This window comes from Choloepus didactylus, chromosome 3 (assembly GCF_015220235.1).
Source record: "Choloepus didactylus isolate mChoDid1 chromosome 3, mChoDid1.pri, whole genome shotgun sequence".
Lineage (NCBI taxonomy): Eukaryota > Metazoa > Chordata > Mammalia > Pilosa > Megalonychidae > Choloepus > Choloepus didactylus.
In genome coordinates, this window is record NC_051309.1 from 58872298 (window position 1) to 58897681 (window position 25384).

Sequence of the window (25384 nt, forward strand, 5' to 3'; positions counted from 1 at the left end):
TCCATGGTCACCCCTCTTTTTTCATTCACTCAGCTACTTCTTGGAGAAAATAGAAACAAGAGTTTACAATTCTGCTTTGACTTCTCTGGCTCATTACATCCTTTATCTAGAAATTTATTGGCAACATTACTTTCCCTTTCTTTCTTAACTCCCATCTCAGTGGAAAAAATTCGAAAGAAGTAGCTTTTTTTTTTTTTTTTTTTTTTTAAGTAGGTAATATATTTTCATGGGTCACAAGTCAGAAAATATAAAAGGGTTTGCAAGTCAGGATTCATTCTTGTCCAGCATCTGACCACAATAGGTTAACAAATACTCTTAGATTCTTATTACTCTCCAGTGTTTCTTTATGCATATCCAAAGAAATATAAATGGGATTCTGTTTTTCTCCCTTTTACAGGCAAAAGGTAGCATTCACACTTTTCTGCACTTTCTTGTTTGCTTATACACCTAGGAGATTTAGATATCAGTAGATAGAGAGCTTTCTCCTTTTTTCCCCCACAACTACTTACTTTGTGTGATTGAATCATAACTTAATTTAATAAGCTTTCTATTGATGGGCAGTCCTTTTCTAGTTTTGTTGCAATGAATAATCCTGTACATGTATCATTTGGTTGTCTGTAGTCTGTAGGATAAATCCCTACATGTAGAATTGTATCAAATGATATACATGTTTAGCATTTTGATAGATGGTGCCAAATGACCACAATGATGTTTGTACTAATTTACTTTCCTACTAGTAAGGTGAATAATGCCTGTGGAAAAAAGAGTTAAATTTATCCTGACCATCAAGTTTTTGCTCCGAGCATCAAGTCTACATTTCATTCCTTTGAAATCTTTATTAGATATCCCTTCATCAGTTTTCAGACACTTCTTTTCACTGGTTTCTTTTCATGAGAAAATACCAGATCTCTCTCTTTCTTAAGAAACCAGTTAAGCCATCTTTCATCATTTCCTTTTTCTTCCAATATTTTGTCTTTCTTCTAGAAGCTGAGCTTCTAGAAAGAATAGGCTATCCATGTTGCTTCCAATTCACATGGTTCAGTTTCTCCTCAACCCATTGCAGTCTGATTCTGCTCATGCCACTACATTAAAACTGCTCTTACTAAGGTAATCAGTTGATAAATTAGATGGACATTCTAAAAACTTTATCTTGGACCCTGTGGCATTTGACAAAAGTTGATGACTTTCTCCTGGTAACTCACTTCTCCCTTTTGCAACATCACTTTCACTTGATTCTTCTTAACCTCGCTGACTTTTCTTCTCATTATATTCTGCTGTTTACATTGTACTGTTCACATTCATAGCCACTCTTTCTTCCTGATGGTTCTGTCTGTTAAATATGTCAAATCTGGTCATTTTTCTTTATCCCTTCTGTCAGTTCTAATTCAGGCCACCACTATCTCATGCTGAGATTACTTTCCCAGACTAGTTTCTCTGCCTCCAGTCTTCTTATTTCTCCTTTCTACTCTCCACGATGTGGCCATAATGGTCTTTCCAAAATGAAAATTTGATCTAGCCACACCCCTGCTAAAATCTTAGTTGGGTTCCTCAGAACTCATGATAATGACCAACCTTTCTTACCACTTCCAACTTCATGCTCAATGATTTAGCTATATTGACTTCTTTCGTTCCTTGAATATGCTACACTGTTTTTTAATTGTGGAGTCTTCTACAAGTTGTTTCCTCTGGTTAGAGTACTTCTTTCTTTTACCCCTCCCACCTTCACCCCCTCCCTTTGCCTGATTTACTCCTGTTGAAGTCTTTGCTCAGCTCAGCTTTTGCGAAGTCTTCTCTGCCCTCTGCATGTCCTGATTAAGAGCATCTGTATCACATTGTTCTGCTTAATTGGCTTAATCTTGTCTCTGTCTCCCCAGTAGGCAATAGTCTCCCTAAGGATCGAGCTATCTTTATGTTATTGAGGATGGTGTATCTAGTGCTTGATACAAAGGAGACACTCACATTCAATAAATATTAGATGATTGGATGAATGGATAAATTTGTCTCTTTCATGGATTCATTTTCCTTCACCTACTCTCAAATAGCAGTATTCCCAATATCTTTCCCTTAGTATTCTTCCTTTCTCTATGTAACTCCTTATTTTACCACTCATTTGTTAATGATTCCTAAATCCTAGGAATTAGTAATTTAGTAATCTTAAGAATTAGTAATTTAGAAAAGGATAAATGATCTTTGAGTATGCTGAAAACTGGCCTCATCATTTCCTCTCCCTTTTTCACCCCTTCCTATTTGCTTCTCCTTTATCACAGTGATGTTTAACCTCTAATCTGCTATCAGAGCTGGAACTGCTCGCCCATCTTAGATACCTTTGTCTTCCTTTCCCCTCCTTCCATGTAAATGGGTTAGTGTTTCTAGTCCATTCAGAAAGCATTTGTTAAATAATTTCTTTTGGATAAACATCAATTTTTGAATCCAAAGTTCTTAAGTTTTATGGACCATATCTGTATATTAAAATATAAAAAAAATATAGGAGGCTTATTATTTCACATAATATGGATGTAATAGTAGAGGACAGTGCACACTGATTAAACAAATGCCTTGTTGCTCTAGTTACTATTGTTGCATAACTGCCCTATGATTGAGTTGCTTAAAAATTCATTTTATTATGCTTATGGATTCTGTGGGTCAGGAATTTGATTAGGGCATAGCAGGAATGGCTTGTCTCTGTTCCACAATGTCTAGTGATTCAACTGGGAACACTTGGAGCTGGGGGTTGACTCCACATATGGAGGCTGGATGATCTGAAATATTTACTCACATGTGTGGCACCTAGTTTAGGAGAACTAAAGGATTAGGATTGCTGACTTGGGATCTGCAAGTGGCTTCTCCATTTATTTAGGGCTTCCTCACATTATGGCAGCCTCAGAGTAGCAGGACTTCTTACATGGCAGCTCAGAGCTCCAGAAGTAAGTGTTCTGGCAAACACAGTAGAAGCTACATTGCCTTTTCTGACCTAGCTTCTAAAGTCATTTCTGCCACATTCTTTTAATCATGAACAAATCAGAAGCCCACCTAGATTCAAGGGGCAGAAACATAGGCCCCTATCTCTTAATGGTAGGAGTGTTAAGCCATCTTTGGAAAATACAGTGTGTCACACCAGTGCATGTCTGAAATGTCACTGTAAAAGACCATCCTACTCTGGGTGTTGCTCAGGTATTGGAACCCTTTTCTGGCTCTACCTTCTTATCCCCATCTTTGACTCAGGTTGCTGAGGAACTCACTGATCAGAGAACGTTGAGTTTGCTCCTAATTATCATTATGGTTAGCTATAAAAGAAAATTATATGGACTTTCTGAATAAACTGGAAACTTACCATTCCAAACAGTTTACAGTGAACCTTTGTAATAAAACTTCTTTTAAATCAGGAGAGTACCTATGTGATAAAGATACACACTATTTCATGAATGTAATTAAAATTTTAGAAAAGTGGAGTAAAAGGATTGCTTTTTATTTAGCAGAGAATAAATTATGTTTATGTTAATTCAAGGCATGGGAGCAAAATGTTAACTAATGGTATTTTATTACAAATGAATATAATATTTTTGTTTTTGCAGATATGCAATATGATGAGGATGATGATGAAATTACCCCAGATTTGTGGCAAGAGGCTTGCTGGATTGTAATCAGGTAACTTTTTAAACCAAACTGAATAAGTTTTAAAAGGCTCTATAAAATTTGCAGAGATTTCCTGGTTGTTCTGTTCTTGAATATCAAATTTCTACATGAATATACTGCATGAAAGTGTTTTCTCATTTTATTTATCCATTTATTTATATTTTATTTTATTTTAAAAATATTTCAGAAAAGTTAAACCAATAATTCATGCATACCCTTTACCTGGATTCCCTAAAAATGTTAATCTTTTACTACATTTCCTGTTATGTTTATAACCTATACTGAAGGAAGTCACCCCAGCCATTCTTTAGGCTTTGCCTTTTGTAGGGATGACTGTATGCTGTGCTTGCTACTACAGGCTTAACTTCTGATACTGGTGGTCATTGTTGATTAAATCAGGGGTGGCACCTTGACTCAAAGCCAGCCAATCTGTAGGCCTGCCAGTAACCTGTGAGGTGACCTGTTGTTGCCAAAATGGGAGGCTGGCAATTAGGTGGGCTGTGTATATTGTCTCAGAAAATTGAAGTGAGGATGGAGGAGTCATCCTACTAGGGAGAGCAGAAGCTAAGGAAGTCTCATAGATGTAAGACACATGAATCATAAGGTGAAGGAGTTGAGACATGGAAGTGTGGTTGTGGTGGCTGGCAATTCCTACTGTTGAGGGGTGATAAGATAATCTAGTTCAGAGAGTTGTGTTAGCTCTCAGGGCTCTTTCAGTCTCTAGGAGGCCCAGTTATACAGTTATTCCTGTGGTGGTGGGGAGTGATCCATTAGATTCCTTGTGCATTTATGTCTACTTGTATTTTTATTATATATCCCCTTTCCCAGTCCTTATGAGTGCCTTTTCCTTGCATACAATAAAGCTTACTCAAAAAGATAGCCAATCTTTTTGTAGAGCTTCAATATGTAATTTTTGTATATACTCCTAGCTCTGATGTCTCACTCTTGCTATATATTTTTTAACATTAGTCATTTGCTGAGTATTTTTATTCAGATGACTTGCCCTCATCACACCCTCAACATGCTCAAAGTAGAACTAAGGATCTTTAACCTGTAATTGACATTCTCTCATACAGTCCCTATTTCAATCATTGATATCACCATTCTTCTTGTTGTTCAGATTATGGACTCCTTATTGTGATCTTGTAGATCTCATTTATTTAGTTTTGTCTCCTGACACTTTTTTCAAGAAATGTTTCTGGGCAGTTGGGTGAGATTTATCTATAAAGGACATTTATATATCAGGGATTCCTTATGGTTCCCCCATTGCACTTTAATAATTTTTCCAAGTCTCATTTCCCCAAACTTTACAATGAGCTCTACAAAGAAAAAAAATGCTCCCAGTCTCACCCCTTTTGGGGATACTTCATAGTATCTTGTGCAGTGATTGGCATATAGTTAGTTAGTTTTTAATGAATATTTGAGGAGCTAATTTATAAGGAAAATGGGAAATTAACATATAGAAAACATCAGTGCATTGTAACTGATTATCAACTGAAAATATTTTTCTAGTTCCTATTTTGATGAGAAAGGCTTGGTCAGACAACAGTTGGATTCTTTTGATGAGTTTATTCAGATGTCTGTCCAAAGAATTGTGGAAGATGCTCCACCTATAGATCTACAAGCTGAAGCTCAGCATGCTAGTGGAGAAGTTGAAGAACCGGTAAGATGATTATTCTAATAAAGTAACATAGATAAAAGAAGAGTACTGGTTTGAAATTTCAGTCCTGCCCCTCTCACTTGGCTTAAAGCTTAAGAAAAAGTTAGTAGGTGATTTTTACAATATAGTTACATCATTTTCAAAATCAGCTCCTAATTTATTCATCCTAATGAAGAGATGCATTTTTGCATGTAATCCAGAATGCTAATTCTTATTCAGATAGTAGATATTGAATAGTTGAGAAGAGAGGGTGCAGACATGTGATGAATAATTAAGAGAAGCCAAGCAGAAATAGTCATATTGTTTCAGATAATCCCATTTTTTTCATAATGAAGAAATTGTAAAACGAAAGGGGTTTGAAGGACTTTTTCTATTTGTTGCATGAAATACCTTATTATACCAATATAAGAGATAGTGGAGGTTTTCGTTTACTGTTTTTCACCCAGATGTATTGGTCATTTTCATTTTTCACAGTTCCTTATAGTCTTTGCACATATGTATATTTTTAACACTTTCAAAATCATAATGAGAGTATAATTTTTAAATCTGGTTTTACATCAATGACTAGAGAAGTAAGTAGTCCAAAATACATGACTGCCTGATTTTGGAGGAGGTAGAACTGTGGGAGCATGTTGGCCTTTGAGAGAAAAGGAAAACTGAAAACTAAGGGAGTCAGAGAGAGCTTCAGGAATAGTGGCAGAGAGGGAGAGGTCATTATTCCTAATCAGTTCAGCCTCTCTTCTATAACTAAGCCCCCAAGGTCTAGTCTATTCTCATTCTAGTCAGAGATGCTGCTCAGAATGCTGCCACTATGTTAAGAACAAAAATAATTGGCTTTTCTTGCACTACTTTTGAAAAGGTGGCATTAAATGCCTTTTTTATCCTTAGTCATTTTCTCTTCATGGTCTTTGCTTAATAAGAGAGATCACAATACAACATAGTATTTTCAGTGTCAGTACTGTAAGTACTGTGGGAGGAGGTGACCTCTAAAGCTTGATTATCAGAGTTTTATGAAAAAGATGGGAGGGACTTAAGCTGACCTTGAAGAGTGAGTAGGACTTAGGAGTTACCTTAGTAGAGAAAAGACGTTTAGGCATTTCAGCAAGAAAGTACCTGGGATATTTGCCTTTGGGGTGGGATGGGAATCACAACACTCAGTATGTAATTTTTGGTTTGATCTTTTTTTTTGATGGATGTTAGTGGGAGATAAGGTGGAACCAGATTGTAGGAGGCTTTGGATGTCATTGATGCCATAGGGAGTTGCTGAAAGATAACAGAATATGCATGAAGTATTATTTTAGAAAGGTTACTTTGTTAATGGATGTTTACCTGAAAGTCTTGGATAGCCTACATTTAATCTAATAAGATCCTGCACTAGGATGATGGTGGTGGAATTAAGGAGTGGAGAGATGTCTTCCCTTTGGTTGTTACCAGCAGTTCTCTTTGTTCTTTATCTACTCCAGCTCTGGGAACTTGGGTGTCAATAATTTAGCTTTAGTGGTCTGCCTAGTCCCATCATCTCTGAGATTTAGGTTAGAGAGAAATCCATCTATCTATCTAAAGTTGTCCTCATGGATCTTTTATTAGGCGGCAAATATATACTTAATTGAAAACTTTTTTTTTTTTGCTGTTGGATGAATGCTAGTAAGCCAGGGTTGGAAGTTCTCAGTCCTTTGTATAGATTAGGATTTTTAGGTCTATTTAGTTGAAGAGTTAGGTTTTTTCCCCTGATGTTCTAGCATTTAGATTATTACACAGCTCTAATTGTCTGAATTAGTTATCCTTTTTTTCCTCCTCTGATAGCATTGTACTTCTGACCCTAACCAAGGAGAGAGGACATATGAGACTGTATAGCTTGTTAATACAAATCCATTTTAACTGTTTTAATAAACTCAGAGCACATGATGTGTTCATGGTCTTTATTTAATTGTGGTATGTTAAGTCTCTTCATTGTATTAACATCTTAGTGGAGAACAGTTGTCCCACCAGATTCTTTTTGTTTCTGCATTTTTCACAGTCTACTTCAGAGCATTATCTTTAGAAAAGTCCAGCTTGCAGGTATTATTGTCTGGCCAACTAACAATTGAGCACTGATTAAACATGTTCAATTAAAAAAAAAGTCTTCTCTTTTCTACCTTAAGTCAGGGATTCAGTACGAAAATGTGATACCTGTGGACTGTGAATGTTCACTTTGGAGAGTCTCCTTTATCTGTTAAATGGATTAACTTTGTCTGTAAAAGCACTAAGTGTTAATGCCAATTAAATTGGAATCATTAAAACTTAAGGGAAGTATTATTTACCCATTTCATGCTTTTTGTTTAATTTTAGCCAAGATATTTGCTGAAGTTTGAACAAATTTATCTCTCCAAGCCTACCCATTGGGAAAGAGATGGTGCTCCTTCACCAATGATGCCAAATGAAGCCAGATTAAGAAATCTCACGTAAGAAATTATTTTTCTTGTCAGTAGCTAACTCATATTAAAATAGGATTTGAGAAGATACAATTTTTTAATAGTTGAGGGTTTATGTTTTATCTTTTTGAAAACTTGCTATTTAGCGCATTCCCTATTATTGCTTAACTGTGATCTACTTATATTTTCTAAGGTACTCTGCTCCACTTTATGTTGATATTACAAAAACAGTCATTAAGGAAGGGGAAGAACAGCTTCAGACTCAGCATCAGAAAACCTTTATTGGAAAAATTCCAATTATGTTGCGTTCAACCTACTGCCTGTTGAATGGCTTAACAGATCGTGATCTTTGTGAGTTAAATGAATGTCCCTTGGATCCTGGTGGCTACTTCATAATTAATGGATCAGAAAAGGTATATAACATTATTTTAAGAAACTATAAAAATAATAATTAAAATTTAAATTATTAAAATTAAAACTAGAAAGTAAACTTTTATACAAAATAACCTGGAAATGGTAGTTTTATTTTTTAGGGAGTAATAACTGAACTGATATGAACCATAGCTTCATCCAGTTGTATATAATGTGAACCAGAAATTTTGGCCCATTATTCGAGCTTGGACATTTCTGCAAAGCATTTCTGAAAAATGGAGTTTTTTTAAAGTTCAAGAGTTATGTTTCAGTGACGTTCAGATAGTTGAAATCTGATCCTCTTATATGATAAAATTAAGATACCAGTTATACTCTTTATGCTTCAAGGACCTTTGGGTTTTATGGCTGTAACTCTCTTATTGTCCATGTAGGTTCTAATTGCTCAAGAGAAAATGGCAACAAATACAGTTTATGTGTTTGCCAAAAAGGATTCTAAGTATGCCTACACAGGGGAGTGTCGATCATGTTTGGAGAATTCTTCCCGACCAACCAGTACTATTTGGGTTAGCATGTTGGCAAGAGGAGGACAGGTATGGACTGGGATAGGATGTTGTTTGGGTTTATTCTTTTATGTCTGTTTTTATGATTTACCATGCTGCATTCTTAGTCAAAAAAGCTTTTCTGGAGCATATTATTAACAGTATTAATATATTAGGCATTGTATTATTTATTACTATTTGTTATTTTCTGTGTAGCAAATTACCTCAACACTTAGTGGCCCAGAACAGCAACATTTAGCGTCTCACAGTTTCTGTGGGTCAGGAATTCAGGCATGGTTTGGCTGGGTCCTTTGGCCCAGTATCTCTCACAAGGCTGCAGTCAAGGTGTTTGCCTGGGCTGCTGTATCTCTCAAAGCTCACTCACATGGTTGTTGGCAGGATTCTGTCTGTGAGCTCCCTTATAGGACTCCAGTGATTTAATTAAGACCCATCCTGAATGGGCAGGGTCCACATCTCCATGGAAATAATTTAATCAAATGTTTCCACCCTAATCAACAAGCTAATCAATCTGCCCACACAAGTTTGCATTAAAGAATATGGCTTTTCTGGGGGACATAATATATCCCAAACTGGCACAGATGGTATGGATTTATGTAAGTAGGGAGAAACTGGAGGATGGAGAATACTAGGGATGAGTAGTATGTGTTTGGTGAATCATCAGAAGATAGCTTTGATTGGGCCAGAGGGCATTTGTTGAATAGTGGTTGACAGGTAGATTATCAGGATGGGTCTGGGTTAGTGCTTCTTAACTAAAGGTTCACATAAGTAACCTTAACACTCTCCAAAGTACAGAAGGCTGGCTCCTTTTTCAAATCTGCTGAATCAAATTGGGGGTTGAAGAGAGGACGGGTATTGGAAAAGGTGCCCAGGTGTTGGGGATGTGTATTTTTTGAGAAGCATTGGTCTAGATTATGGAGGGCAAAGATATGAACGTAGTATATTAGGGAGATTACCATGGCAGCTGTGGACAAAATGAATTAATTAAAGGCAGAGAAAGGAAGATCATCTACATTTGGTGATAGGTTTGATATAAGATGAGGATGAGTCACTTAAGATTCTATGGTTTCTATCCTGAGGTTCTGGGAAATGGTAATAAAATAGAGAACTGACTTTTGGAGAGAATATAGTGAGTTCAGTTTTAGACAAGAAGAGTTTGGGAGTGGTGGCACATGATATAGGCATTATATTTTAATGTGCTGCTTTTTCTGAAAAAAGATTTATCATGAAGCAAATAACAAAGACTGAATAGAAGAATTGATATCCAAGTATAAACAATCAAAAGGCACTTCGATGAGAATGCAGGAAAAATCATGTTGAAGATTTGGGTGTCATTTATCAGAAGTTGTTAATTGAACAAATAAGATTTCTGAGAGATGGAATAAGGTGTCTAAGGAAGGGTGAGAAGACAGAAGTTGTAATTAGAGGGATCATGATAATGTAGGGTTGTGAAGCTTAGGGAAGGTAGAGTGAGTTTGCTATTGAAAGAAAGACATATGATTAAAACTGACAGTCCTAGTGTCATTGCTATACTAGTGTTGACCAGAACTTTTGGTTTTGTGTCTGTATACAATTAGAGAGAAATTAGAAAAAAGAAGCTTGTGTGAAAAAGGCTGTTTGTTAATTTTGAAACATTTAAATGAGATATGCTGCAGACCAGCTCTGAGTTAATATTTTTCATTCCGTGCTTAGCTTTTTCCCACATTTTATCTATCCGTACTTTCTCTTTTTTACCCCTCACCTATTTCTTTATTTCGTTAAGTTTTTTTAGGTCTGTGGGGGGCTAGTGTTCCTATTTATTTATTTTGTTTTTGCTGTCAGAGGTTATTCCAAAATACAATATTGGGTAATTCTGAGAGAATCTTGGCAGGCAGATAGTATAGAATGGAAGATCTCTCAGGTCTAAATGATCTGCTTGTCTGTAAAAATAGTAAACGTGTTCCAGTGATTTTAAAAAGCAGCCATAGGAAGTTCTTCAGCATATAGGAGACATGTTTCTTTTAAAATATATACAGTGAACATATATATTAAATGGTTTTCATGATGTTTCTGTGCACCTGTAATCTCAGTGTAGTTATGTTCTAATGATATTTTATTTTTTTTAGGGTGCAAAAAAGAGTGCTATTGGTCAGCGTATTGTGGCAACTCTACCATATATCAAGCAAGAAGTTCCCATCATTATTGTGTTCAGAGCTTTAGGTTTTGTATCTGACAGAGATATTTTAGAGCACATTATTTATGATTTTGAAGATCCAGAGATGATGGAAATGGTAATGTGCAGCACAATGTATTCATAGTGTTTTACTAGAGTTTTAAAGTTACTGATTGTTTTTAACCTCAAAATATAGTAGAAAGCTGCTTTGAAGAACAATGTAGCTGTCACAGATCCCATGCCATTTACTATGGAGTGAAAGCATTTAGCTCTGCCTGGGTCTCTGTCCTGACAATTCTGTATAAAATAAACATGATAGCTAGAAGCAACCAAAGTTCGCTGACAGCAGCAAGAAGATACAGTAGTAAGGAAAATCATAAAAGACACTAGTCTGGTGCAATTTAGTAAAAAGGGAAAATGAGTGGTTGATATCTTCTTTTTTTCTAAACTTTTATTTTGAAGTAATGTCAAATTTACAGAAAAATTGCAGGAAGAGTACAGGACTTCAATATACCCTTCACTAACTATCTACCTATTTATCTACATTAGTATTATTTTTGGACCATTTGAGAGTAAGTTACGGGACTTATGCCTCTTTACTCCTAAATTCTTCAGTGTTTATTTCCTAAGAACTAGGACATTCGCTTACATAATCACAGTATAATTATCAAAATCAGGAAATTTAACTTAGGTACAATACTACTAATCTACATATCTTACTCATATTTTTGCCAGTTGTCTCATTAAAGTTCCTAATAGCATTTTTCTTTCTTGTTCAGGATCCAATCAGAACCATGCATTACATTTTTATGTCTCTTTAGTCTCTTTTAGTCTTTCCTCAGTCTTTCTTTTTCTTCCATGACATTAAAATTTTGGAAGAGGATAAGCTATTTATATTGTAGGATTTCCCTAATTTTGGGTTTTCTGACATTTCCTCAGATTCAGTTTATGCCTTTTCAACAGGAAAAAAAATGAGTAATATTGTTTGCTTCCTAAGATGTCATATCAGGAGTCACATGATGTAGTTTTGCCCCATTATCAGTGGTGTTAACTTTGATCACTTTGCAGTGGTGTCTGCTAGGTTCTTTCATGGTAAAGATAGTATTTTTGTGGGAAAGCTGTTTGAGTCTAGATAAATATTTGTTCGATAAATATTCGTTCCTCATCAAATTTTTCCATTGATGATCCTTACCTGAATGATAGTTACCTGAATGATTCTTAAAGAAGTCTTGAATTGTTGAGAGCAGGTACATTTATGCTTTGTGAATCTTCTAAGACTACAGAGAAGTAAGGTAAAATGCAGGCTAACCATTTGTCAGAAAGATAGAAAATGGAGTACATTTTAGTTATTGGAGTACATTTTAGTTATTTTTATAATAAATGGAGTATTTATTGATATTGTTACTGAGAAAAATGGGTTCTGGTTAGATTTTACGTTCAGCTGTTGCCTTTTAATTTTTCTATACTTAAAAATCTGATACAATTTATAAAACAAGAGATAATGTGTGTTATCTTTTATTCAAAAGGCATGCCAAATGATTGACTTTCATTGAGTTCAGACAGTACTCAAACTGGAATTTTCTTAGTAAAGTATAAGACCTGATTTGCTATATATATTTATTGTTTTTTTTGAAAATTATTGTTTGTTCCTTCAGCTCTTATGAAGCTTAGTCCAATTTTTATGTTTCTGGGTCAAGCATTCACTGTGCAAAAGTACTTTAGTTTTTTCCCTAACAGTGTTAACTATTATTGTTATTCCCTTTTCTCAATCCCTATTAACCTTAACAAAACAATTTCATAACGATGATGATTTCCTTTAAAAAAGATTACTTTTATCACCAAGCTTTTATTGGTTTATGTGACCTTCTTCTGAGTTTTGGTTCCACATTTGGAATTTGGAGGTCTAAACTTATGGATAGAGAGACATAACATAGGAAGTCGACAGGCACTGGTTCAGTATCTGCTAATTCAGTGTTCTCTGTAACTTGATAGAGTTCTCTGTGACTGCTCCAAATAATGAGAGTTGACTGTATTTTCTTTTACTGAATATTGACTGGTTTTATTTATAGGTTAAAAACTTCTTAATACCAAAATTGAAAACAGTCTTGCATATTTATTTGTTTGTAGCTTAATACATTTTAAGTGGACACATTTTACTCTTTATAATGGAATTATTTGTATTTTTCCAGAAAGTATAATTGTCTCTACTGATGAGTGGCCCTTGTCAGAGATGTCTGGCTCTCTAAGGCCCTTTCCAGTTCTAATATTTTGTGATTCCTTGATTTTCTAAAACTATTTGCATGTTCCGTTCGGTTTATAGGGCGATTTAGCATGTTATAAATTAATTAACAGTTAAGTCATTTTAAGGTGAAAATATGAATTTGAAAAAACCTTTCTTTTAAATTATATGGTAGGTTAAACCTTCTCTTGATGAAGCTTTTGTTATCCAAGAACAGAATGTTGCACTAAATTTCATTGGCTCAAGAGGGGCAAAGCCTGGTGTTACTAAAGAGAAAAGAATTAAATATGCAAAAGAAGTCTTACAAAAAGAAATGCTACCTCATGTTGGCGTCAGTGACTTTTGTGAGACCAAAAAAGCCTATTTCTTGGGGTATGTTTTAAGTTCTTTGCTAAGATAAAGTTGAGATCAAGTTTTTTCCATTAAAACTAAAACTGATGTTTTTACTATATAAATTAAGAAGAAAAACAAAGCCAAAAGTCCATGTGTTTCTGTTTTCACATCTTTTTCTTTCTTTCTTGCTCTCTCTTTTTTTTTTAAGGTATATGGTTCATAGGTTACTACTAGCAGCTTTAGGTAGAAGAGAACTAGATGACAGAGATCACTATGGAAACAAAAGATTGGATCTCGCTGGGCCATTACTTGCGTTCTTGTTTAGAGGGTAAGGAATTCCAGAATGAAATTGTTGAAAGTAGATTTCATTTTAGTTTGGTCGTTACACAGGGAATGGGATTATACTGTTCTGACATCCATCTTGGGTTCATATGAAATTAGCTACACACTTGCCCAGATTTACTTCTGGTTCATGTCTGGAAATGTCAAGTTTATGAGGACAATTTATTACTTCTTTATATGTTTGTGTGTGTGTGTGTGTGTGTGTGTGTGTGTGTGTGTGTGTGTGTGTGTGTGTGTGTGTGTGTGTGTGTGTGTATACTTTTTTAAGCAGTTTTATTGCGAGATATCACGTACCATACAATCCATCCAAAATATATAATCAGTGAATTTTAGTATAATTACACAGTTGTGCATTCATCATCACAATCAATTTTAGAACATTTTCTCATTACCCCCAAAAGAAAAACCCCATACCCCTAGCAGTCACCTCTCAATCCCTTTATTCTTCCCCAGCCCTACATAACCACTAATATAATTCTATCTCTGTAGATTTATTTATATTTATATTTTATACAAATAGAATCATACCATATATAGTACTGTGTGTCTGGTTTCCTTCACTTAGCATGATTTTTTTTTTTTTAATGTTATTTTTTTTAATTAGAGAAGTTGTAGGTTTATATTAGTCATATAAAAATACAATGTTCCCACATTCCTCCCTGTTGTTGACGCTTTGCATTGGTGTGGTACCTTTGTTACAATTGATGAAAGAATAATAAAATATTACTGTTAACTATAGTCCATAGTTTGCATTAGGTGTATTTTTCCCATATACCACCCTATTATTAACACCTTGTAATAATGATGTACATTTGTTGTAATTCATGAGAGAACATTCTTAACATTTGTACTGTTAACCACAGCCATTGTCCACAGTAAGGTTCACTGTGTTATACCTCTAACTTTTCTTCTAGTAATGTATATGTCCCAAAATTTACCCCTTTCAACCATATTCACACACATTATTCAGTGCTGTTGATTACACGCACAATAATGTGCTACCATCCCCACTATCCATTTCTAAACATTTACTGTACAATCAAACTGATTAGATATTCTTCACAGATTAAGCATTGGCTCTCCCATTGTCTACCCCCATTCCATCTCCTGGTAACCTGTATTGTATATTTTAACTGTGAGTTTGCTTGTTATAATTACTTCATATCAGTGAGATCATACAATATTTGTCCTTTTATGTCTGGCTTATCTCACTCAACATGATGTCCTCAGGGTTCATCCATGTTGTTGCATGTGTCATGAATTTATTCCTTTACAGCTGAATAATATTCCATTGTGTGTATACACACACACACACACACACACACACACACACACACACACATTTTGTTTATCCATTCATTGGTTGATGGGCACTTGAATTCCATCCATCTTTTGGCAGTTGTGAGTGATGCTGCTGTCAACATTGGTGTGCGAATGTCTGTTTGAGTCCCTGCGTTTGGTACTTTGGGGTATATACCCAGTAGCGATTGTCAGATCATATGGTAATTCTGTGCATAGCTTACTGAGGAGCCACCAAACTGTCTTCCACAGTGGCTGCACCATTTTACATTCCCAGCAGCAGTGAATAAGTGTTCCTATTTCTCCACATCCTCTCTAGCATTTGTAGTTTTATGCTTTTTAAATAGTGGCCATTCTAGAAGCTGTGAAATGATATCTCATAGTGGTTTTGATTTGCACTTGCCTAATAGCTAGTGATGTTGAACATCTTTTCATGTGCATTTTGGCCATTTGTATTTCCTCTTGTATTTCCTCTTTGGAAAAATGTCTATCGAGTCTTTTGCCTGTTTTGTAATTGGGTTGTTTGTCTTTTTACTGTTGAGTTGTAAAATTTCTTTTTATGTTCTAGATATTAAATCCTTACTGAATATGTGATTTCCAAGTATTTTTTCCCATTGACTAGGCTTCCTTTTCACTTTCTTGACAAAGTCCTTTGAAGCACAGAAGCTTTTAATTTTGAGGAAGTCCCATTTATTTTTTCTTTTATTGCTTGTGCTTTGGGTGTCAAGTCTAAGAAACCGTTGCCCAACACAAGATTTTTTTGTTTTTTTAATTCATTTTTATTGAGATATATTCACATACCATGCAGTCATACAAAGTGTACATTCAGGTGTTCACAGTACCATTATATAGTTGTGCATTCATCACCAAAGTTAATTTTTGAACATTTTCATTACCACACACACAAAAGTAATAAGAATAAAAATTAAAGTGAAAAAGAACAATTAAAGTAAAAAAGAATACTGGGTGCCTTTTTTTTTTTTCCCCCCCTCTTTTCTACTCATCCATCCATACACTGGACATAGGGGAGTGTGGTCCATTAGGCTTTCCCAATCATATTGTCACCCCTCATAAGCTACATTTTTATACAGTTGTCTTCAAGATTCAAGGGTTCTGGGTTGTAGTTTGATAGTTTCAGGTATTTACTGCTAGCTATTCCAATACTTTAGAACATAAAAAGGGTTGTCTATATTGTGCATAAGAGTGCCCACCTGAGTGACTTCTCAGCTCCTTTTGGAATCTCTCAGCCAGTGAAACTTATTTCATTTTCTTTCACATTCCCCTTTTGGTCAAGAAGATGTTCTCCATCCCATGATGCCAGGTCCAGACTCCTCCCCGGGAATCATATTCCACGTTGCCAGGGAGATTCACTCCCCAGGGTGTCAGATCCCACGTAGCAGGGAGGGCAGCCAACTCAAGATTTTGATGATACTTCCCTACATTTTCTTCTAGGAGTTTTATGGTTCTGGCTCTTATATTTAGGTTTTTGATCCATTTTGAATTAATTTTTGTATAAGGTATGAGACAGTGGTTCTGTTTCATTCTTTTGTATATGGATATCCAGTTCCCCTAGCACTATTTGTTGAAGAGGCTGTTCTGTCCCAGTTGAGTGAACTTGGCAGCCTTGTCAAATATCAATTGGCCATAGATGTGGGAGTCTATTTCTGAACTCTCAGTTCAATTCCGTTGGTCAATATATCTGTCTTTATGCCAGTAACATGCTGTTTTGACCACTGTAGCCTTGTAATATGCTTTAAAGTCAGGAAATGTGAGTCCTCCAATTTCATTCTTCTTTTTCAAGATGTGTTTGGCTATTCAAGGGCCCTTACCCTTCCAAATAAATTTGATAATTGGCTTTTCCATTTCTTAAAGTAGGCTGTTGGAATTTTTATTGGGATTGCTTTTTTTTATTGCTCTGGTAGCTTTATAAGGTGTTTGAGATAACTGAGTTATTGCCTTGATTTTCTAAGTGTTGATAGTGGAAATTTTATTAATGCTGCTGTTAACATTTTATAAAAACACACATAAAAGCTGGAAGGAAATGTATCAAAATATTAACAGTGATTATCTCACAGTAATAGTATGATTTTTATTTTATTCTTGATATCTTTTTTTTCCCCTGCAGTGGGCTCAAAATGTGGTTTGTGGAACTCTTAAACCTTAGCTAACTTTTGGGGGCTCCCAAAGAAAAGAATTACTTCATGTCAGAAAAATTTTCCTGACTCTAAACAGCCCATACTTCTGGGAAATACGGGACACCTAGATCAGTGCTGAAGTTGTATTTTGTTTGGAACGGCCATCAGTGATCATGGGGCTCTTGATATGTTTTTATATTTCCCATATTTTCTCTAATAAATTTATAATTAGAAAAAAGTTATCTATAAAAACAAAATATGTAGACAATGACATATAAAAATGTATTAATATTAGCAGTATTTTGCATGTTTTATTATTTAGTGTATTGTAGATTAGTATTTTTCAACCTTTTTTAATGCCCCACTCAAAAGCCTTTTTAGACAATGTTTCCCTCATTGCCCCCCCCCACATATGTTTCTATTAGGTATGTATATCTGTGTGCTATACATAAAAAGAGTAATACCACTTCCTATCCCTTTCCTGAACCATGCTTGTTGTAGATCCTTAAATATTAAAACTATAACATTTTATTTGGCAGTATGTTTAAGAATTTGCTTAAAGAAGTGCGGATCTATGCACAGAAGTTTATTGATCGAGGAAAGGATTTTAACTTGGAATTGGCAATTAAAACAAGGATTATATCTGATGGCCTAAAATACTCTTTAGCTACTGGAAACTGGGGTGACCAAAAGAAAGCTCATCAAGCCAGAGCTGGAGTATCTCAGGTAAGAGTGTCAACTATAATTGTAGGTTTGATGGGAAAAATGTTGCAGGACTAGTAGGTTGTTTTGTTCATTGGATATAAATTATTTTGCTTTTTTATTCTTGCTAAACATAAAAGCATCGGGGCCTTGTGCATTAAGAAAATGAAACTTTTCTTAAATTAGCTATTAGCATTATTAAGAGAGACTTAAGTTTTTGGTTTGCAGTACAGAAATTCAGGATACTTAATAAATTAGAGTAGTTGCTTGGGAGGTGAGACAGTCCATGTTAATGAAATTTTTCTGCCTGAAAAGCTCTGTTTTAGAAGCTAACCCAGAGAATAAATGGGCACCTCCTTCCTTAGCTGCAAAATATAGTATTCCTAGCACTGATATCTCTGTATTGGCCCCTTGCATGTACAGTGTCTACAACAACTACTTCGCAGATGGTATAATGCAGAAAGCTTTTTTAAAAAATCTCATCTTATTTTTTGTTTTTATTTTTCATAGAAGATTTTAAAACTATACGTACTTGTGTGGTGGCTTTATGAAAACCACTCCCCATTCTTTTTTTTTTTTTTTTTTAAACTAGCCTATAGTAGTGTCACTTGATGGGTTTGGCATTCCAGCATTTACTTCATGCTCATGATTCCTAGAAACCCAGATGTTGTAAGAAATTCTGGGAGACTGTTGATAGAAAAGTTAAATTTTCAGATCCTTTTAATTCAATAAAGATTTATTTGGTGTACTCTGTTGGTGATGCTGGGTGTTCACAAACGTGAATGAGTTACCATTCTTGCCCTCAAGGAGCTCACCATCAAGCAGAGGAAAGATTCATCCATATGTAGGTCACTATGTCATATTACAATAGATGTCACACTGCCAGTTCAATTCAACAGATAGTTTTTGGGGCATATGATATGCCAGACACCCTGCTATATATTGGGTATACAAAGATGAATAAAACATGATCCCTGATTTTCATTTGTTTACAGTTTATACTGGGAGAGAGATGTAAAGAGATAATTACAACATGGTATAGTGATATTATAATAAGAGATACGCACAACTATTCTGTGGGAGTGCTGACAGTGCATTTAAATGCCCAGGTTGGGAGGGTGAAAAGAAGTCTTTCTTGGGGGAGGTAATACCAGAGCTGAACCTTGGTGGGTAATTGGAAAATAGTCCAAGTTGGGAAGGAGAAAGGAACTCACAGGAAAGCTGGAGCAAAGTTGGATATCCAAAACAAAGGAATGGAGGCAGGAAAGAGTGTGTGTATGTGGGGGGAACTAGGGCAGTTCAAGGTTTTCAGATAAAGTTGGGAGTTGGGGTTGGAGAAGGGAGCTGGGAACAGCTCACAGAGGGAGTGACAGAGTTGTTTTGTTTTTTAGACAGATTCACAGTAATTGACTGTGTGGAGAAAAGATTTGAGAAGGGCAAGATAGGTGGCAGGAAGATTGTTACAATAAGCTGGGCAGGAAATAATTACGGCCTGAATTAGAGCAGTTTAGTAGAGATGGAGAGAGTAGAATTAATTTTGAGAATATTTAATAAGTTTAATAGGGCTTTGTGATTAATCTGTTGAATAATGGAAAATTCCATATAGTACAGAAAAGGGAACAGTTCTCCTGGAGGTGGGTCAGATAGCTTTTATAGAAGTGGTAATATTTCATCAGGCCAAGCTGAGTGGGGAAGTGCATTCTGTTCTGTGGTAATGGCATGGTCAAAGGTGTGAAGGTGAGAGGGTGTATGGTAGTGTGGATGGAATACAGGAGTGCTGGCAGACTGATAGAGGCTTGTGGCTTCATTGAGATGAAGGGGGTTTTAAGGTCTTGCTCTTCTGTGGTTCGTAGGGACTTGTGTAATATTATTTTTTAATATTTGAGTGATGTGAACATGTCTGTGTTCTAATAATTCTGGTAACTGTGGAAGGTAGATTGGAGGGGACAAGGCAGAAAATTAAGAGGAGATGGCAGTAGTATAGGTGAGAGGCAAGGGGCTGGTCTGTTGTCATGGCATTGAGAATGGAGATGTTGGATTTTTGAGAAAATTTGAAAACAGAATTGACAAAATATATTGGTTGATATGTGGAAAGAGGAAATCAAGGGAAAAGATTTTGAAATTTCTAGATTGAAAGATTAAGGGAAGGGTGATGCCATTAGCTGTGACAGAAAACTCAGGAAGAGGAAGGAGGTTTGGGTTGATGTAGGGCTGGGAGAAGTTGGTGAATCCTCATTATATATATAGATTTGATTTGCTTTCCTTATATCTAAGTATTATCTTAATTTGTATTACCTTACTTAATATCCTGTAAGTATTGGTAATAGATGTGTGGATCTCTGTTGAGAAAGATTCAGAGTCCTCAGCTGGAAAAAGTACTAGGATGGATTAGTGATGTCTGCTGTGGTCAAGGTAATGTGAGTAGGTGGCATTTAATTTATTTAAATGTACTGGGCTCTTAATGTATGCCAGGTACTGTTCTAGATGTGGGGGATACAATAAAAGAACAAAACAAAACAAAATCCCTGCCCTCCTGGAACTAACATGTTTGGAGACAGAGCATAAACAAAACATGTCTGTAATATGTTACACTGTACATCCTATATTTTGCCATCTCTGCTGTAAACATAAGTCAGGTTTTGGTGGTGAACAAGATTATCCAGGGAAAGGATGGAGAAAGAAGGGATGGGAATAGTTTGACACTCATTGGATTGTATGTAAAAATATGACTTTGGCTCATCCTTGTATTTGCCAAAATGTGGTAATGTGAATCATGGGAATGCCAGATTTTTTAAGATTTGCTATTTTTTTCTAGGTATTAAACCGTCTGACTTTTGCGTCTACACTTTCTCACCTGCGTCGTTTAAATTCTCCTATTGGTAGAGATGGCAAGCTAGCAAAACCAAGACAGTTGCATAATACGTTGTGGGGAATGGTGTGTCCTGCTGAGACCCCAGAGGTAATTCATTAGAATTTATGTTTAGGACAATAAGTCAGCTAATAATTATGTAGGGCATAATTACTTTTAGAAGTAGGTTTTATGTAATTCTGCATTGTGGTTTAGAATTAATATTTTTCCGTTCTAAGAAAATAAAAGTAAATCCTGAAATCAAATTGAAGGAAAAATGTTTATGGAAAAGAATTTTGATAGGCATATTAAATCAGTGTGAATAATACTTTGTTTATTTCCTAGGGCCATGCTGTAGGACTTGTGAAGAATTTGGCACTGATGGCTTATATTTCAGTTGGATCTCAACCATCTCCAATTCTGGAATTTTTAGAAGAATGGAGTATGGAAAATTTAGAAGAAATTTCTCCTGCAGCTATTGCTGAGTGTGTATAGATGCTTTCTTTATTATTGCTATTATTATTAGTCTTTGGTTATAGCTTAGTATAGAATTGCTAAGTGCAAGATGGTTTTGGTTTTGCATTTTAGTGCAACCAAGATTTTCGTTAATGGCTGCTGGGTTGGAATACATAAAGATCCTGAGCAACTTATGAACACCCTAAGGAAATTGCGGCGTCAGATGGACATCATTGTGTCTGAAGTAAGAGTTGTTTAGTTAAGGGGGCATATGGGATTTCTACGCCAGGCACAAGATCAGTGAAAGTTATCTTTATATTGGCATCTTTGCTTTGAACAGGTTTCCTTTGAATTGCAAAGTATATTGTCAAAAGTCTTTCTAAGTGGTGTTTTGAGCTTCATTTAATTATAAGGTATTGCTTGCTTTAATGCTTTAGATATGATCCTGAAAATTTTGATATGTAAGTTTTAGAACTGAAATTTATTTTAAAGTAAAAGGAATTCTTTTGAGTATCTTTTTGTAAAGCTGAGAATGCTTTTTTAAAAAGGAAATAATTATATCTAATTTATCCTTTATCTGAATCCAGGCTTTCATTCATAAACTGTGATGTACCTGTATAGATTTTCTTATATTTAGGTGGGTATTGAAGTGCTTTGGGATTTGGTTTGGGCTTTTCTTTTTAAGTGCTAAAATATAGTATCAGCTTTATTACTCCCCAAAATAGGGCTTTTGCTTTTGTTATGTTGTAGGGGGCTGTGGCTCAGGCTTTTGAGTCTCCAAATCTACCTTAGGGGGCCTGCCTAGGTGAAAATGGGTTTGAAGAGAAACAGGAACATACTTAGCCAATAGCTGGCTTCCTTTATACCTAGCAAAGGAAAGAAGAACGGATGGCTGCTCCAAGCAGGCAGATCTTGAGTTGTGACCCAGGCATATTTACAGCCTGAGGGCATGCACAGCATGCTTCATATTAGGGTAGGCAGGGCTAAGAAGTTATTGGGCTGGGTTTTTGTGGTTGAGAAATTTGTTAAGGCTTACTGTTGGCCATGTTTTTCTGCTGAGAGCTGCCTTCAGCTTTTCGGGGTTCTCTAGAGTAAAATTAAATTCTTCATGCTGGTTTTGACCTCTATAGCTTTACATGGGTCCATTCCCTCACCCTGGATTTCTCATGTTCCCTTCTCATGTTCACCCAAAAACAGAGGTTGGGGAGAAGAAGGGTGTTCATTAGTTTTTTTCAGATAAATCTCACTTATTTTGTAAAACTTCTGTCATCTTCTCTAGGACACCTTGCCTGATCTCCTAGTTTGATTTAGATCAGAGGTTGGCAAACTTGTTTCTATAATGGGCCATGTATTTAGTATTATTAGTTATTAGTATTTTAGGACCATGCAGTGTCTGTTGTGACTATTCAACTCTGGTGTTGTAGCTAAAAGTAGCCATAGACTATATGTAAACCAATAAAACTTTGTTTACAAAATAAAGTTGGGAGAGGATTTGGCCCAGAGGCCATTTGCCAACCCTTGATTTAGATCTCTGTGACTAGCATCTTTTATTTAAATGACCCTCTACACAGCTCAGAAGAAGGATAAAATTAGAAATGGTGTAAAATAAGGGACCCTGGTTATAAAAAAATGTATATGAAGCAAAAGAAAAAGTACTGCTCCACCTGTTAAAACAAGAGAACTTATATTCTACCAGGAGTGCCAGTTCTCTAGGGATTCAAGAGAAAACATTTGAAAGTAATGTATTTTCTGGGACTTGAGAACTCCACTCATGGTATAGTGTAGTGTTCTTCATTAGTTTGCTTTTTAAGGACAGGAAGTGAGTGGGGAATTTGGATCGTTTTCTGTTTCTTGGCTTTTTTCTCTTCAGTTTTGGAGAAGAACTTCATTTTTTTGATCAAGCTTTTATGATTTAAAATTGTTTTTAAACCTTGTAACCCAAATCCTTTTTTGTATAAACCCAGTTCTTTCTTATAAAACAGGATCCAGATGTGATTTCAAGTCATTTCTCACTTTTTAAAAATACTCTTTTGGGGAAAACCTGTTATTCAGTTTTCCAACTCATTGGCAATTCATTTTTTGATTGGCTTCCAAGATTATATATTAGATCAAGATGTTCATTGGAAATTCTTACTTATTTCCTTTTTGACTTCTTTCTTTATATTATAGGCACTTCAGATTCTGCAGTGCTTTTTTCTTATGTTCTTTACTGCACATTTCCCCCAAAATGTTTTGATAACATTTTCTGAGAATATTACATTTTCTAGGCCAGCAGTGCCCAATAGAAATATAGTGTGAGCCTCATGTACAATTTTAATTTTTTTAGAAACCACATTAAAAAAGTAAAAAGAAATAGGTGAAAATAATTTTAATAATATTTTTATTTGATCTAATACATCCAAAATATTATAATTTCACAATATGACTAATATAGAAACTGTTTATGAGTTAGTTTATATATATATGTATATGTGTGTGTATATATATATTTTTTGATATTGTCTTTGAAGCCCAGTTTAGACTGGCCACATTTCAGGTGCTCAGTAGTTGGATGTGGCTAGTGGCTATTGTGTTAGAGAGCCACAAAACATTTGTCTGATAGGAGAGTGAGAGAAGTCAGGCTTTAGATCTGGGACAGTATGGCAAGGCAAAATGACATAGGGTCTGGCTGTTAGAGGGTAAATTGTATGTAATTAGCAAAGAGCCAAACTAAGGAATTCTCATATGCTAGTGTTTGTAGTACCAAAAAATATTTCTCTCATTTCAAATCTGCATGCATGCCATTAGCAGATGCTGTTGCTCAGCTCTATAATTACCAAGCTTAGAACTTTTCCTTTACAACATTTTAAATCATACCTAAGTTTCTAGTATATTGAACTAATGGACAAACTAAGATTTGTCCATTTTATTTGATAATTGATTGTTCCAAAAATTAAGTAGGAATTTTATTAACATTTTTAGCTGACCCTTAATAATATGAAGGAAGTAAAAAGTTCATGAGACTGTTTTATCTTTTTATAATACAGGTTTCTATGATCAGGGATATTCGAGAGAGGGAGATTCGGATCTATACAGATGCAGGCCGCATTTGTAGACCACTTCTGATTGTGGAGAAACAAAAACTACTTTTGAAGAAGAGACATATTGACCAACTGAAAGAGAGAGAGTATAACAACTACAGGTGAGAAAAATATGTCCATTTAAAAAAATGGAGATAGAATTTACATACCATAAAGTTCTCCGTTTTGAAGTGTGTACTGCTCTGGTTTTTAGTATATTCATGGACTTGTGCAGCTATCACCACTATCTAATTACAGAACATTTTCATCATTTCTAAAAGAAACTTCATACTAGCTGTCATATTTGTTTTTCTTGAGTTTGTCATCAGACCACACTTTTGGGTATTTATTTAGGCATAATAGTCTTTGTCATCTGTTAAAGTATAATAAATATTAAAAAAAAAACCTGCTTTAAAAGTTTATTTTTAGTAATATATGACGATATATATTCTTACTGTAAAACAACTCAAACAATATATATAAAATAAATATGGACAGCCCATAATTCATACATTCCTCTTCAAAAGTAAATACAGTTAACAGTTTGGTACATATTCTTCCAGATCTTGTTCTGTGTATTTATATACCACCTTCCCTCACTTTACACCCTCATCTTCCCCAAAAATACAATTTCATTAAAACAAAGCTAAATAAACTAATAATAATAGTTATGGGATGATACTTTATATGTATTTTTCAGCAACTTGAATTTGTTACCATTAACAAATAATAATACACTTATTTTGGAACTCTTTCCGTATCAGTACTGTTCTAGTTTGCTAAAGCTGCCAGTTATGCGAAACACCAGAAATGGATTGGCTTTTATAAAGGGGGTTTGTTTGGTTACAAAGTTACAGTCTTAAGGCCATAAAGTGTCCAAGGCAATGCATCAACAATCGGGTACCTTCACTGGAGGATGGCCAGTTGTGTCCGGAAAACCTCTGTTAGCTGGGAAGGCACGTGGCTGGCGTCTGCTCCAGAGTTCTGGTTTCAAAATGGCTTTCTCCCAGGACATTCCTCTCTAGGTTTCGGCTTCTCTCCGAAATGTCACTCTCAGTTGCTCTTGGGTTGTTTGTCCTCTCTTTGCTTCTCCAGAGCAAAACTCTGCTTTCAAAGGCCATCTCCAAAATGTCTGTGTAAGCTGAAGCTCGTCTCTCAGCTCCTGTGTGTTCTCTGAAGTGTCCCT

At 35.4% G+C, this 25384-nt stretch overlaps 1 protein-coding gene across 2 annotated transcripts in view; it reads left to right on the forward strand.

The window, feature by feature from the left end:
* The window catches only part of POLR2B (RNA polymerase II subunit B), a 52228-nt gene that overhangs the window by 2627 nt on the left and 24217 nt on the right, over positions 1–25384 (forward strand). The window contains exons 3-15 of one of the 2 annotated variants that reach the window (XM_037829877.1): positions 3573–3645; positions 5146–5296; positions 7622–7734; positions 7898–8117; positions 8508–8666; positions 10739–10903; positions 13200–13396; positions 13566–13685; positions 17673–17859; positions 20651–20794; positions 21029–21168; positions 21272–21383; positions 24166–24320. In XM_037829877.1, the coding sequence (XP_037685805.1) occupies positions 3573–3645; positions 5146–5296; positions 7622–7734; positions 7898–8117; positions 8508–8666; positions 10739–10903; positions 13200–13396; positions 13566–13685; positions 17673–17859; positions 20651–20794; positions 21029–21168; positions 21272–21383; positions 24166–24320 (1936 nt within the window). The remainder of the gene's footprint in view (positions 1–3572; positions 3646–5145; positions 5297–7621; positions 7735–7897; positions 8118–8507; positions 8667–10738; positions 10904–13199; positions 13397–13565; positions 13686–17672; positions 17860–20650; positions 20795–21028; positions 21169–21271; positions 21384–24165; positions 24321–25384) is intronic. The other variant, XM_037829878.1, reaches the window with a different exon arrangement.